Raw genomic sequence first — 13,869 nt, 5'->3', positions numbered from 1 at the left:
TGGTCAAATATACCAGCCCAAATGAGCTCTGGCCCATCCAGGGAGGTCATGTAGTGTTCGAAAGAGGGATTATCCTAGAAGGTAGGGGTGAGGTGGGGAGCAGTCCTTAGGAGGGGTGGGAGCAGCTCTCTGCGGGCCCAAGCTTTCTTTCCAGCTTTGCAGAGACAGAAGTTGAATTCTCTCAGTTCACCCAAAGCCAAAGACTTACATTAACCAAGACCAGAATGACAATATACTAATTTATATCAGAAATTATGCTAGATTCAAGAGTTAGGCCTTTATCTGCACAGAATACACCTTAATAATTAGGTCCTCTCAGGAGAATACATTACACATCAGAAGACTGGGCAGCAGGGACAGAGAATAGCATGTTCCAAAGGGACAGTCAAGGGTAGAGGTTAAGAGTGTAAGCTCTCGAGTGAGGCACACTAAACATCAAGCCTGAGCTTCACAGTTTGCTACCTGAGTGGCTTTGAGTAAGTACATAGCCTCTTTGTACCTCAGTTTCCCCATCTACAAAATGGTGATAATAATAGCATCTACCTTTCGAGTTGCTGAGAGAATTAAATGAGTTGATGCGTGCAAAGTCAGAACACAGTACATGATCCCTGATTAAGCCTTAGTGACACTCTAATCTCCACATTTTGCAAACCATCTCTTCCCTCAAACTTGTGTGGCCCTTTATGCATTACAAAGCACTTAGAATCCACTGTCTTATTTGATTGTCATCATAATCTCATGAGGCAGATAGGGCAGAGATCTGCCTTGTCTTGGGCAAACTGAGCTCACAGAGGTCGGATGATTTGCCTAAAGCCACACAGGCTTCCCGCTCTGACTCTCCAGTTTAGCTCTCAAATCTAGGATCCTCGATTCCACACTCTTACTACCTTCTGTTTTTCAGATGGCTAAATACATTTTTTTTGAGTTAGCTGAGTTTTAGAGGATGACATTTTCTGATCTTGTCTCCAGAGTTTGAAGGAACCTGTAGCTGTCCATTGGGGTCACACATTGCAAGGCACCAGGAGGGGTCAGTGCCACTTCTGAAGGGTTGGCGCACAGCCAGTGACCACTAGACAGCCGCAGAAAGCCAGGGCCAGACTGGTGATGCGGAAGCAGCCTGGAGCCCTCTGCTCTGGCAGGTCAGTGGACTGCACTTGGATGGGGCCGTCGGAGAGAGAGCAAGAGCTCGGAGTTTTGAGATGAACTCGGCCTGCAAAAAGGAGAGGCGGCAGGGATCCCAGCAGAGGGAGGGCCAGGCACACCAGATCAGGAAAAGAAGGCTGGAGAGCTGGGACTCTGGCACCAAGCAAGCAGTCAGTGAACGTTTAGAGCTCCAGCCCTCTGAGGACAGGGCCTGGGGCTACCTGTCACCAGGGCCTCTGCCTCCCACACCGGGCACATTGCAGGTGTGCGTGAATGTTAGTTGAGATGGAGAGGAGCGACCCAACTCCGTTTACAGCTGCCCCAGTCCTGGGACCTGAGGAGGGTTAAGAAAGCAGGTGTGGTGCCCCAGCCTCTCCTCCTGTCCACCACAAGCTGTTCTGCAAACCATGGCTTCGGCACAACTGACAACTCACAGTGGTTTCTAGGGCCCGCGCCTCTGTGTTATCTCGCTTCATCTTCAGAACAACCTTGTGAAACGCTCTCGTTTTCACTTTACAGTTGAGAAAGCTCAGATTCAGACAGGTTGATGCATCTTGTAAGAATCAGGATTCAAACCCCAGCCCCCTAATTCCTGATCCGTTAGTCTCTGCCGCTTTTCAGTGTCCTCTAAGAGTTCAGAAAGAACCAAGCTGGCTCTGATTATTAATTTTTTTAAGTACACAGGTAATAAGGGAAGATACCTTGTTTAAAAATTCAACCAATAATACACAAAAGGCTGACATCCGCCGTCCTATGTCAGTCATCCCCTTCCCTGTCCAACTCTGCCCTGCCAGGGGTGACCTCTGTCCACAGCGGTGGGCATTCTTGGTGTGTTATATGTGAACTTTCTAACATAAATGTGATCTTATTACACATATTATTCTGCACCTTAGTGGGTTTTTTACTGAGGTACGTATTTCAGACCTCTCTCAGTGACAACGTGTTTAGAGCTCTGTCGTTCTCGTGAATGCTAATAGAGAATTTTTATGTGACTTCAGGCGATTCTATCGATAGATAATTATAGGGGAAAATAGATTTTTACAAAGATTATTAACCTACCAGGCCTGGTATTTTGTTGCTGACTCAAATGAAGGAGAATCCAATGCTGTAAGAAAAAAATGGCCTGAGAGATCCGGACCTTATGGGTGTTTTTCCAAATTATGAATTCACTCTCTCAACCCAGGTGGTACTCAGCAGAAATGGGAAAACGCCAGCCTCCGACAACCCCATTTGGGCCCTGGAGAGAAGGCTGGACAGCTTCCCCAGGGCTTCAACAACCAGGGCCCAGCGCCCGCTGCTCAGCCGGAGGACCAGCCCTCCCCGCCCGCGGACCCCAGCACGCAGCTCAACGTGGGGGCGCGGCTGGTCCTGCAGCATGTGCAGGCGCTGCTGGTCAAGCGATTCCACCACACCGTCCGCAGCCGCAAGGACTTCCTGGCCCAGGTACCATTGCCAGTGGGCTTGGGCTGTGTTCGGTTGCATGTCCCAGGGCCATGTGTGCCCTCCTGGCATTTCCCCCGTCCTGAGTCTTCCCACGTACAGGGGTTCAAACACAGCCATGGCTGGGCGTGTTGGCTCACGCCTGTAATCCTAGCACTCTGAGAGGCCAAGGCAGGAGGATTGCTTGAGCTCAGGAGTTGGAGACCAGCCTGAGCAAGAGCAAGACCCCATCTCTACTAAAAATAGAAAAAATTAGCCGGGCATGGTGGCGCATGCCTGTAGTTCCAGCTACTTGAGAGGCTGAGGCAGGAGAATTGCTTCAGCCCAGGAGTTGGAGGTTGCTGGGAGCTAGGCTGACGCCATCGCACTCTAGCCCAGGCTACAGAGTGACACTCTGTCTCAAAAACAAACAAGCAAACAGACAAACCAAGCACAGCTATGAACACCCTGTTTAGATTCTGTCTGCTCTATTTCCTCCTTACCAAACCTTTATTTTGCTTCTTGGTAACACAAACCTCTTTGTAAATTGGGCCTCACTTAGCAAAGAAAATAGAATAATAGTGAATATGTTAATGTTGTTTTTGTTTTTACAGTGAAGGGGAAAGTCATGTTTTCTTTCATTTTTGCAACTGGACCCTATGTATCAAGGTCATCTTTATTTAGAAAAAGAAACTCTGGTTCAGAGAGCAGTGAGCAATGTGACTTGCTCTTTGAACTCCCCTTTACCATCTGGCTGAACAGTGGCTTATGTTCAGATTCCCCAGCAGCTACCGGAACATTCTGTTTTCCTCTCCAGTCTTGCCTTTGCACGCCCTGCCTGTGATGTTCCCCAGAAGCCTGACCTTCCTCTCCACCGGGCCCGGTTAGAAGGCTGCAGGATAAACGTCTAAAAGAATGAGCCTGTGTATGAGTGTGAGTGTGAGCGTGTGTAACATCCCACATGCCACAGCCCTCGTTTCCACGTCTGCTCTCCACAGATAGTGCTTCCAGCCACCTTTGTGTTTCTGGCTCTGACGCTCTCCATCATTGTCCCTCCTTTTGGTGAATATCCTGCCCTGACCCTTCACCCCTGGATGTATGGGCAGCAGTACACCTTCTTCAGGTGCGCAGACCCCCGGGGCCACCATCCTCCTCCAGGGGTGTGGGCTCCTAGCTCACATGCTGCTTGGAAGGGCCCCTTCCCACTTCCCTGGGACCTTCACCAACACGGAAGGGGCCCTCTGGCTGCCCTCGGAAGGGAAGTTAATGTACCTATCACTGCCTGGAAAGGCAGTCCCAAGTGGGCAGGCAGGACTGCTTGGGAGGAGGAGGAGGAGAATGCAGAGTTTGGGCGAGTGGATTGAAGCTCCGTCTTTCTGAGGCAGGGATAATCAAGCCGTCAGAATACTGGGTGTGTTCAGGAAACCTACCCCACTCCCAGGAGACCTATAACCATTCCAAGGCTGCGTCCAGTGCCTTGAACACATGCCCGGCATGTGTGACCATTCAGTTAAGGCTCTGGCTGGTGTTGTCTGCTCTGTCCCAATCGTATGTCTCACTCTTTAGCATGGACGAGCCAGGCAGCGAGCGGCTGGCAGTGCTTGCAGACGTCCTTCTGAACAAGCCAGGCTTCGGTAACCGCTGCCTGAAGGACGAGTGGCTTCCGTAAGTCCCTGCGCACCCCTGCCCCAGCACCACTAGCTCTGCTGGGAGACCCCAGTGGTGGGTCCAGCATGGCAGGGTTGGAGCGGCCCATCGCAGTCCTGCTCTGTGTTACATGGTCGCTTCCACACCTCCGACCAGCACCCGCGCAGCCGCTCCTGCAACGCCTGCGTGCGGGGCTTTCACTGCCTCCCAGGGAGCCCCGAGTCATTGCACGGGGAGTTGCGGGACAGTCGAAATACACAGGAATCCTCGAAGTTCAATATATATTTAACTTCTCTTGTCCAGTCTTTTTCAAAGCTATGGATAAGGACCAAAATAGACTAATTCCAAAATCTTCTTTTATTCTACTTGTCAACAGCTAGAGCTGCTAGAAGAAAAAAATGGGAGATAAAATAGTCCACATGCTAGATAATTATTCCCCAGCCCCAAGCCCAATAAACAGAATCCTAGTCTCAATAGTTCTTGAGCAGAAACTAACCTCCAAGAGCACAAGGAGAGAGTGCATGGGTCAGAGGAGGAGGAGGCAGATAGGTAGAGAAGGGGAGTGTTGGGCACAATTTCTCATTTCTAAGAATTTTTTAAATCAACTTTGGAACTGATTGTGTAATATTTTCTTATCTCCCCCGAGGGATTACCCGTGTGGCAATTCTACCCCCTGGAAGACTCCTTCTGTGTCCCCAAACGTCACCCACCTGTTGCAGAAGCAGCAATGGACGCCGGACGACCCCTCACCGTCCTGCAGGTGCAGCACGAGGGAGAAGCTCACCATGCTGCCCGAGTGCCCCGAGGGCGCTGGGGGGCTCCCGCCCCCGCAGGTACCCCAGCCACCCACGGGAAACCAAGGGCCTGGGACAATCTGCCTGGGACAGCCGGGACTGGGGACACACACATAGCACTTGCACTTATATAGAGACCTCCTGCGTCTCTAGCCAACTCACATTTCAAGCTGACAGTTGCAGGAGGGCTAAACTAGGCTCCCTGGGTCCTCTCAGGGGGCTTCCCGAAGGGCCCTGTGGCTGCCGCCGGCAGGAAGCCGCTAACTAAACTTCCTGCCATACGCTTCCCATTCAAGGTAGTAAGAAACTGTTTTTAAGCATTTAAAAAAATCATACACATCATGCATGCTCATGATAGAAAAATTAGAAAACACAGGTAGGTCAGAAGAAGAAAAAGATCATCACTTGGAGATACATACCCATAACATTTGGTTTTCATCCACCCAAACATGATTGTATTCAAAATGTTATCTTGAAAGCTGCCTTTTTTACTGAATAACATGTCATGAACATACATCCATGTTAATGAATATATATCTACATCATTTTTAATACCTGCATACTAGTCTGTTATTTGGATTTACTTTATTTAACTGATCTCCCATTGTTGGACACGAGTTTTCAATTTTTTTCCACTATAAACAATGCTGTGATGTACGTTCCAATGCAGATTTACTTACACACTTATTAACAGTCTTATGCTTGCCATGTGCTGTGTATCTAATGTGTGTGCATGCATGTGTATGCACGTGCAAGGCCAGCACTCAGTTTTTTCAGGAACATCCGTGACCTTGGCTCTGTGCAGCTCCCTATCTTGGGAGTTCTGAACTCCAGAGCAGATCACAGTGATCCCCTCCTGGGGTTTCGGAGATAGTGCGAGGGCCTTGCAGGTCTCACTTTGTCTCTGGTTGGTAATGGGCCTCCCCGCTGACTGCACAGCCTGGGCCCCAGACGACTCTCTCCCGCGATTGGGCAGTGAATGAACAATTCCCAGAGAGGCGTGTGGTGTCGTGGGAAGGGCACAGGTGTGGGAGGTGGAGAGGCCTGGGTGGGTTACCTGACCTCTCTGAGCCTTAATTTCCTCACCTGCAAATTGGGGATAACTGCACTTATCTCATAGTATTATTATGAGGATTTAATGAAATATGTGGGCAAGGAATTTTTAGAATTATCTTAACTCAAGTGATGACAACTCCAGACTAACAGTGGATAAAACGAGACACAACTTGTTTTGCTCTCATCCAAAAGTTTACGTGGGTGGTCCATGATGTTTTATCCTGCTCCTCCTCTGCGCTAACTGGGCCTTGACCTCATCGGCCAAAAAGGCAGAGTTTACTTTCCAGCATCAGAATGGAAGAAGGACAAAGCAAAAGAGAGGGCAAAGTGTGTAGAAGTGCTGTTTTATGGAAGTTTTCCAGAAGCTACCACATAGCACTTGTACTTATATATCACTGGCCAAACCTAGTATCAAAAGAGACTGGGAGCTGTGGTCTTTATTCTGGGTGGCCGTATACCCAACAAAAAAGGCCATTACTATGGCAGTGGGGATGAGCAGATAATGGGGGACAACTAGATATTGCCATAGTGTCTGTCACAGTTGCTGGCTTATCAATGATTCTGTGTTAATGAACACCCAATCTTTCTCTATCTTTATATTCTAAGGGGCATATACCTTTATATGTCTCAAGCAATATAGTCTGTCATTGAATCACAACTCAGCATCATAGGGATTCCAAAATAAGGACACAAGGAGCTCGTCTCAGTCCTCTGTGCCCCAAGAGGAAGCTTTGCTTGTTTGGTTTGCAGTCAAGTGCTGAGTGCTCCTGTGGCTGCCTCTGTTCAGAGTCATCCAGCACCAGGACCCAAGGCTGTGACATTGCATGTTAAGTTCCCAGCCAGGAGAGGGAGGGAAGGCCAAGCCTGTCCCCATGGTGATGCATTCCCTAAATGAGTCCTCACGTCAGCGCTGCCTGTCCAACTTGGAAACTTATCTCCAGTAGTGTTAGTCCTTGGTCCCTGGGGAAAAATTTAACAGGCTTCTACAGCCAAAGTCCTACAAAAAGGCAAACCAGTTCCTATGATTTTCTTTCACTCCTGCATTTCCTCACTATCATTCATGCCCTTTTGTGGAGCAAAATTGAATGTCACATATCTGCACAGGAACTGGGATCACTCAAGTTCTCTCTCTCACTCTCTCTCACACACACACACACACACAGAGACACACACCCATTCACGCCTACTCACCCCACTCACCCAAACACACTCCCTCATTCAGCCTGGAATGAGTCCAAGGGTGTGGCCTGATTCAGAGGGGCTCAGTTGTCCTCACCTGGAAAATAGGGATGGTAGATGCGGTCATCTCTAGGGGCCCTTCCTGCTCTAACATTCTGTACGTGATGGTGGGTCCTGAGGTGGGATCACTCTGTCCCTGACATCTGGTATACATGCAGATAGGGTTGTAGGAGTATTTTATTTGACAGAATTTAGAGAAAACCATTTATCGCAGACTATCCCAGGCATCAGCAATTGTTCCAGCCCAGATTCCACCAGGGGACTGTGGCGGCGAACAGGTCAATGAACTGCTTGAGAAGAGGTGGTGGAGTGGAAGGGCCCAGAGTCACACAGACGCAGGTGCAGTTCCTGGGCCACCACACAGGCTCTGTGCCCCACGGCTGGCCAGCTGACCCTTCTGAATCTGCTTCTCTGTCTTTAAACTAAAGTAAGAATTCCTCTTTCATGAGTGTATTAGGATTAAGTGAGATCATGTACGTAGGGCATTTAACACAGCGTCTGGCACACAATGAGCATTTAGTAGGCGCCAGTTCTCTTTTTAGCTGAAGAGAGTAGAACAAGATGGAAAGAGTCAACTGCAGAAGGAAAGTAAATTGGAAAAGGGAGGAGGAGATAGAAAGTGTATAGAAGTGAAAAGAATGGTACGTGGTATGGTATGTGGAAAAGAATGGTATTTAATGCTACCAAAAGTCTTCTCAGTTACCCGTGGGTAGCACCTTTGTCAGAGTGAATGCTTTTGCAGAAGGTTTATGACTGACCTGTGAAATTGGCTAAGATGAGAACACAATGTGTTCCCAAATTTGAAGTAATATTGCCATCTGGCGGCCAAGCTCATGCACTTTTAAATTCTCCAGAAGCTTTTGATGAACTAGCTTCCAGTCCTAGATGTATTTTGAAAGTGATTTGTAAACTGTAAGGCACTATTCAAATTCCTTCATTAATGTCACAAATATATTGTGTCAACTGTATGCCAGGTACTATTCTGGGTGCTGGGAACACAATAGCCTACAAGTTTGGCAAAGTCCCTGCTCTCACCAAAACTATATCCTGCAGGGATATACAACAGATGGCAACAGGTAGACAGATTCCCCCAGAAGGAAAACCTCAGAGTGCTGTGACGAAACACAACAGAATGTGGTGCTAGAGAGGGACTAGGAACAGAGAATACGCACTGGGGAATAAAATTCGAACTGACAGCTGCACATGGCAGGCCTGCAGGTAGAGTTTCCAGGCAGAGTGCGCCCCAGGTGCACAGCTATGTCAGGAGTGAGAGGGGAGATACCCGCTGAGACGCAGGGAGGGCGGGCAGGAGTGAGGGGACAGCCCAGCAGGGGAGCCCAGAGGAGCTCACAGGAGGACCATGTCAGCTTTACAATGAGTTGGGATTTGGTCCTAGGGTTTATTGGAGTGTTGAGGGTAAGCAAGGGGACTGAGCAGTTTGGCATACATTTTTACAGCTCAATCTTGCTGCCAGATGGAGAATGGGATGTGAGGACCAAGCATAAGATCAGAGAGACCAGTTTGGGAGTTTCTGAAGAGGCCTAGGTGTTGGCTTAGGTAGGGGGGCAGTAATGGAAGTGGAGAAACAAAGATGGATTGGAGGTCTATAATATTTTGGAGTTCAGCCACCCTGTCTTGTCAATGGATTGGAGAAAAAGAGGGATCAAAGATGACTCACACCAGTGATGTGAGAACTAGCAAGATACCAGTGCTTTATTTAGCATTTTCCCAGAAGCCAAGTCCATAAATAATTTTTGGAGAACAAGCAGTTTCACAAACTGTAAGGCCTCCAGTTCCAAAGTAATTAACGTGGGTGTCTCATTGCCTCAGAGAACACAGCGCAGCACTGAAATTCTACAAGACCTCACGAACAGGAACATCTCCGACTTCTTGGTAAAAACGTATCCTGCTCTTATAAGAAGCAGGTAAGAAGAGACTTTTTAAAATATATGTTTTATCCTGGCTCCCTGGAGAAAACAGTGACTAAGGACAGAAGATAATTTACTCTCATGATTTATCTATGATCAGAGCAGTGAGATTTTTTTCTTTTTTCTAATTTGAGGGCCTCATTCAACAGAAAAAGCAATTGAGGCATATACAAGTAGAATTCAATTTAAGATTAATTCTGGCTTTTGTTTTTATGTTTAGGGCAAACTGTCTTAAATTTTAACCCACGCACTATTAAAAGTAATGTCAGAAAAGCATAGAAATTATTAGATACTGTGGCCACATATTTTAACTAGTTAAGAAAGAAAGACAAAGTTTGGAAGGAAGAGAGAGAATAAGGGGTTGGGGGAGAGGAAAAAGAGAGAAGCAAGAGGGAAAAGTAAGAAGCAAAAAAGAGAAGGGAAAAACTAGACCCAGATAGGAAAGAGGCAGTGGCTAGCGTCTGAGTGCCTCTGCAGGGGAGGGGCTGGCATGTTCTGTGAATTGTCACCCATTATCACTACCCTTTAAAATGCCAGTGAACTCCTTAAGAAGTATCTAGTTCTCTCCGCTCTGTGGCTGTTGTTATCAGGCCTCACCCAGGGTGGAAGGGCTTCAGCCAGCCCCTATCAGAGCAAGCAGCTTGACAAGAGCATGCTAGGAGAAAGGGTCCTAAGGACACATGTGCTCTGGGGTTTTAAAATAAAATACCAGTTTATGGTAACTCTAGCAGTACTGTCAGTGGCTTCCCCTACTAGATCCCTGAGGAAAGGATAAATGGGCCTGATTAAGTAGACTACATTGCAGATGGTAAAAGCAGTTGGCAAAAGGAAGAACGCCATCCAAGCCCCAAAATAAAAAGCGGAGTGCATAGAGTTGATTCAACAATGAAATAAACAGCAACCACCGCAGACTTTGTTCTCAGCAGCAAATTTGCAGTATGGTATTTTGCATTTTTTGTGCTTGATAGCTGATAACAATGACAGTTCATGGGCTTGAACTCTGAGGTCAAGAGTTGACATCCTGCTCCTCATTTCCCATCTTGTCATTTTACCCCAATTTGTCTGAAAGCCAGTGTCTTAACTTTGGGCTGTGGAGTAAGTCAGAACTCCGCCCGAGTGTGCAGGTGATTATTAGTGTCATTTGTGCAGGGTGGAAGTGGGGAGGGCTGCATCCTCCACTCCACTCTGACATGGCCTTGCCATGTTGTCTGGCTCTGGGTCGGACACACTGCTCTGACATGACCTGACAGCAGGGCCACTCAGAAAGCCCAGCACATGGGATGTGACTAGGAGAGCCAGTGGTGGAAAACATTGGTCCTTTCTCTGCATGTGTGTTCAGGCTCGACCCCCAGGCTGGGCAGCTTCCATGTTGCTTGGATCTCAGGAAATGCAAAAATGTCCCTGAAGACTGAATGTTTGGAAAGGAAAGTTAACACCACTGCTGTACTTTGATATTCATTGCATGATTTTATTTTGGCTTTCAGCTTAAAGAGCAAATTCTGGGTCAATGAACAGAGGTAAGAAACTATTTTTATAAGACATTAAAATCTCAGATTGATCCATTTAAAATAACTACACATAAAAGCCACACATCAAAGCCACATGGATGGGCTGTTCCCCAAGTGCTCAGGAATTCACAAGACATGTCCTGAAGGACACATGGCTAGGGACACCTTGGCCTCAGAAGAAACTCAGTGGTATATCTCCTTGGAGGATATAAGTGGGAGACTATATTCCCTGACCAAGAGTTCCATACTGTTCTCCCCGCAAAAAATGTTCTGAATCCTCAAAGTGTATAACAGTTTGTGACACTCCAATGAGAGGGACTTGTAGCCTAACCCTGGAAATTTGTTGGCCCATTCCTTTTAAGTTTCAGAAGGTCTGGCCCAGCCCCAGATTCACCCCATTCCTGAGGTGTCCTGGAGGCTCAAGTGGTTCCAGAGGGTTAGAGAATTGCTAGGGGTATTCTAGGAGCGAGCTGCCTCCCAGTTTCCCTCAGGACCTGGACCCCAGAATGGGTGCACGACTGATGTTGACTTGCTTTCTTGGGTGGATTCTAGACCAAAATGTGAAGTCTGGCGTCTAGAATTGCTCCCTAGAGGGAACTGTGGGGCCTCAGCTGGAGTCTGAGTGAGGAGACGGTTTGAGGCCCTGAGAAATAGAGATCTCCTCCTCTGCCTTGCTGAACCAGCAAGTTGATTTTGTTCTGTTGAGGAGTTTGGCTTTTGTCCTGCCACTGAAGATGTTTAAGCCAGAGAGTGACATGCTCAGCTTGGTGTTTTAGCTCAATCACTTTAGACATCCAGAGCAGAAGAGCATCCCGGTTCAGAGTGAGGGCCAGGGAGGAGATGGGAGGGCCTGCCAGCACCATGGTCAGGCTGGGAGCCCTGAGAGATGGGGATGTCAGGACTGGGTGCTGGTTAGCTGAAGATACTTCCAGTTCTGCCAAAAATACCTGCAGAGCACAGAGGTGGTGCAGGAAAGGAGCCGTTGGTTGGGGTGGGAGGGCAGTCAGAGCAGACATCAAAGAGAAGATGTCGTATGCAAGGTGAGTTGGAGTTAGCCAGATACTTAAGAAAGGGAAGGGCACCCAGGGAAGCTGGCAGCCCCGCAAAGGCAGAGAGACATAAGGGCAACCCTGGCCACTAGGAACTCTGGAAATAATCCCACTTGGCCCAAATATGCCCGCAAGGCAAGGGGTGAGCAGGGATGAGGTTGAAGAGGGCAGACTAGACTCAGAAGGGCCTTGTGGGCCAAGAGAGGGTCCAGACTCCATTCTGGAGGCAGCAATGGGGAAGAGTTAAAAGCGGTTTGCAAAGTGGAGCAGTGTTGCTTGCTAGTCCAGACGATTCCCCCAAAGTAGGTGTTTCCCCACAGAAACTGAGAGGGCTACTGGTGGCGGTGACGTTCTGGCACTGATCAAGGATTTCCTGCTGCCTTGCCAGGTACGGAGGAATTTCCATTGGAGGAAAGCTCCCGGTTATCCCTGTCACGGGAGAAGCACTTGTTGGATTTTTAAGCAACCTTGGCCGGATGATGAACGTGAGCGGGGTATGTAAACACACTGGAGATTTGGGTAGGATTTTCAGTTTGCCTAATTACCATGAACTAGAAATTATCATGAGTGCTACACAAAAACAAAAACCAAAAAATCTTCTTGCTTGTTTATGTGGTTTTTTTTTTTTAAGGGCCCTATCACCAGAGAAGCCTCTAAAGAAGTGTCTGATTTCCTTAAACATCTGGAAGCTCAAGACAACATTAAGGTACTTGGCCCGCGTCATCTGCCCGAGACCTGAAAATTCACGAGCTGCCTATTCTATTTTTATTTTCCCAGCTTAATTAAATTCCATCCCTCCCCCTGCTGAAATCTAGTGAGGAATGTCTTTCCACTGCCAAACCCTTCCTCCTTCTCACATTCTCGTTCCTGTCGCTAATTTTTTCTTTAAACAGCTGCTGTTAGTGCAGCGTCTCAGGTGTCGTCTCTACCCTGTAGGTGTGGTTTAACAACAAAGGCTGGCACGCCATGGTCAGCTTTCTCAACGTGGCCCACAACGCCATCTTACGCGCCAGCCTGCACAAGGACAGGGACCCCGAGGAGTATGGCATCACCGTCATAAGCCAGCCCCTGAACCTGACCAAGGAGCAGCTCTCGGAGATTACAGTGTAAGCCACCAGGGCCCCAGCCTCACAGCTTTCTCGTCACCTGCTCCACTCCTGGATGCCCTGAGAGGATTTCCACTAACATCAAGTGCAGGGCTGGGTGGCAACCTGTTTATTCAGGCGCATATGAATGGACAACTTTCCATGCCTCGTGGCTATTCTGTCTCCCCACATGTATTTGGAAAGTCAGCTTATATTTGGTTCCATTCCCTTTTGGCTCTTGATAGCAAATTGCTCCTAGAGCCTACACAATTAATCTCCTTGCCAGTATGCACAGTGACTGCCAGGAACTGGCAAAGTTCAGTAGATCTTTCATACCCCCAGTCGCCATTATCTTAGATGCCAGAAACTTCCCCTCAGATGGTCATGCTTTGGAGATGGCCATGCTCTTATGGCACAGCTTCCGGCAGGGCAAACATCCATCTTGCACATTTGGTCCTTTGTTTGCTCTATGCTAGGCCTGTATGGAGGAAGGGTTGGTGGGAGTGCCTTTGTTGGCGCAGACTTCTGGAAGGTGGCGGGGTCCTGATGTTCCTACCTGGTGCACTCTGAGTGCTACTGAGCGTGCCCAGAGTCATCTGCTGAGACTTGAGCCTTGGCCCTACGGTGCCTTCCTCTAGACACCACAGGGCTCTAGACTGTCCTACATTAATTCTCACTCAGCCAGAGATTCTGTACCTTCTGCCAAGCCTTTGACTATGAAATATGAAATCAGAGACTTTCTGTGATTATAGAATAGTGTATGTTCATTAAATAAAATTTACAACTTATTATCTGTAACCCTACATAGTTTAGGTTATTTCCTCTAAACACTTTTGTGTGTTTTCCTCCAGTCATTTGCCGTAAGTTTACAGATGTTGTAAGTATATAGATGGTGCTATTTGCAGTTTTATCAGGGCAATGACTGCCGCATATGGTGCTTTTGTGGGTGTTAGTAAAAGTGCTTTTCTTCTGTAGGTGGGCATAGTACATAAAATTCAGGC

At 47.9% G+C, this 13,869-nt stretch overlaps 1 protein-coding gene across 1 annotated transcript in view; it reads left to right on the top strand.

The window, feature by feature from the left end:
• The window catches only part of ABCA4 (ATP binding cassette subfamily A member 4), a 129,685-nt gene that overhangs the window by 84,277 nt on the left and 31,539 nt on the right, over positions 1-13,869 (top strand). Inside the window, exons 27-35 of the mRNA XM_020283187.2 lie at positions 2,327-2,586; positions 3,561-3,685; positions 4,129-4,227; positions 4,856-5,042; positions 9,129-9,223; positions 10,711-10,743; positions 12,172-12,277; positions 12,415-12,489; positions 12,720-12,889. Coding sequence (XP_020138776.2) covers positions 2,327-2,586; positions 3,561-3,685; positions 4,129-4,227; positions 4,856-5,042; positions 9,129-9,223; positions 10,711-10,743; positions 12,172-12,277; positions 12,415-12,489; positions 12,720-12,889 — 1,150 coding nt within the window. The remainder of the gene's footprint in view (positions 1-2,326; positions 2,587-3,560; positions 3,686-4,128; positions 4,228-4,855; positions 5,043-9,128; positions 9,224-10,710; positions 10,744-12,171; positions 12,278-12,414; positions 12,490-12,719; positions 12,890-13,869) is intronic.

This window comes from Microcebus murinus, chromosome 2 (genome assembly GCF_040939455.1).
Source record: "Microcebus murinus isolate Inina chromosome 2, M.murinus_Inina_mat1.0, whole genome shotgun sequence".
Lineage (NCBI taxonomy): Eukaryota > Metazoa > Chordata > Mammalia > Primates > Cheirogaleidae > Microcebus > Microcebus murinus.
This window is presented reverse-complemented; position numbering and strand designations above follow the sequence as displayed.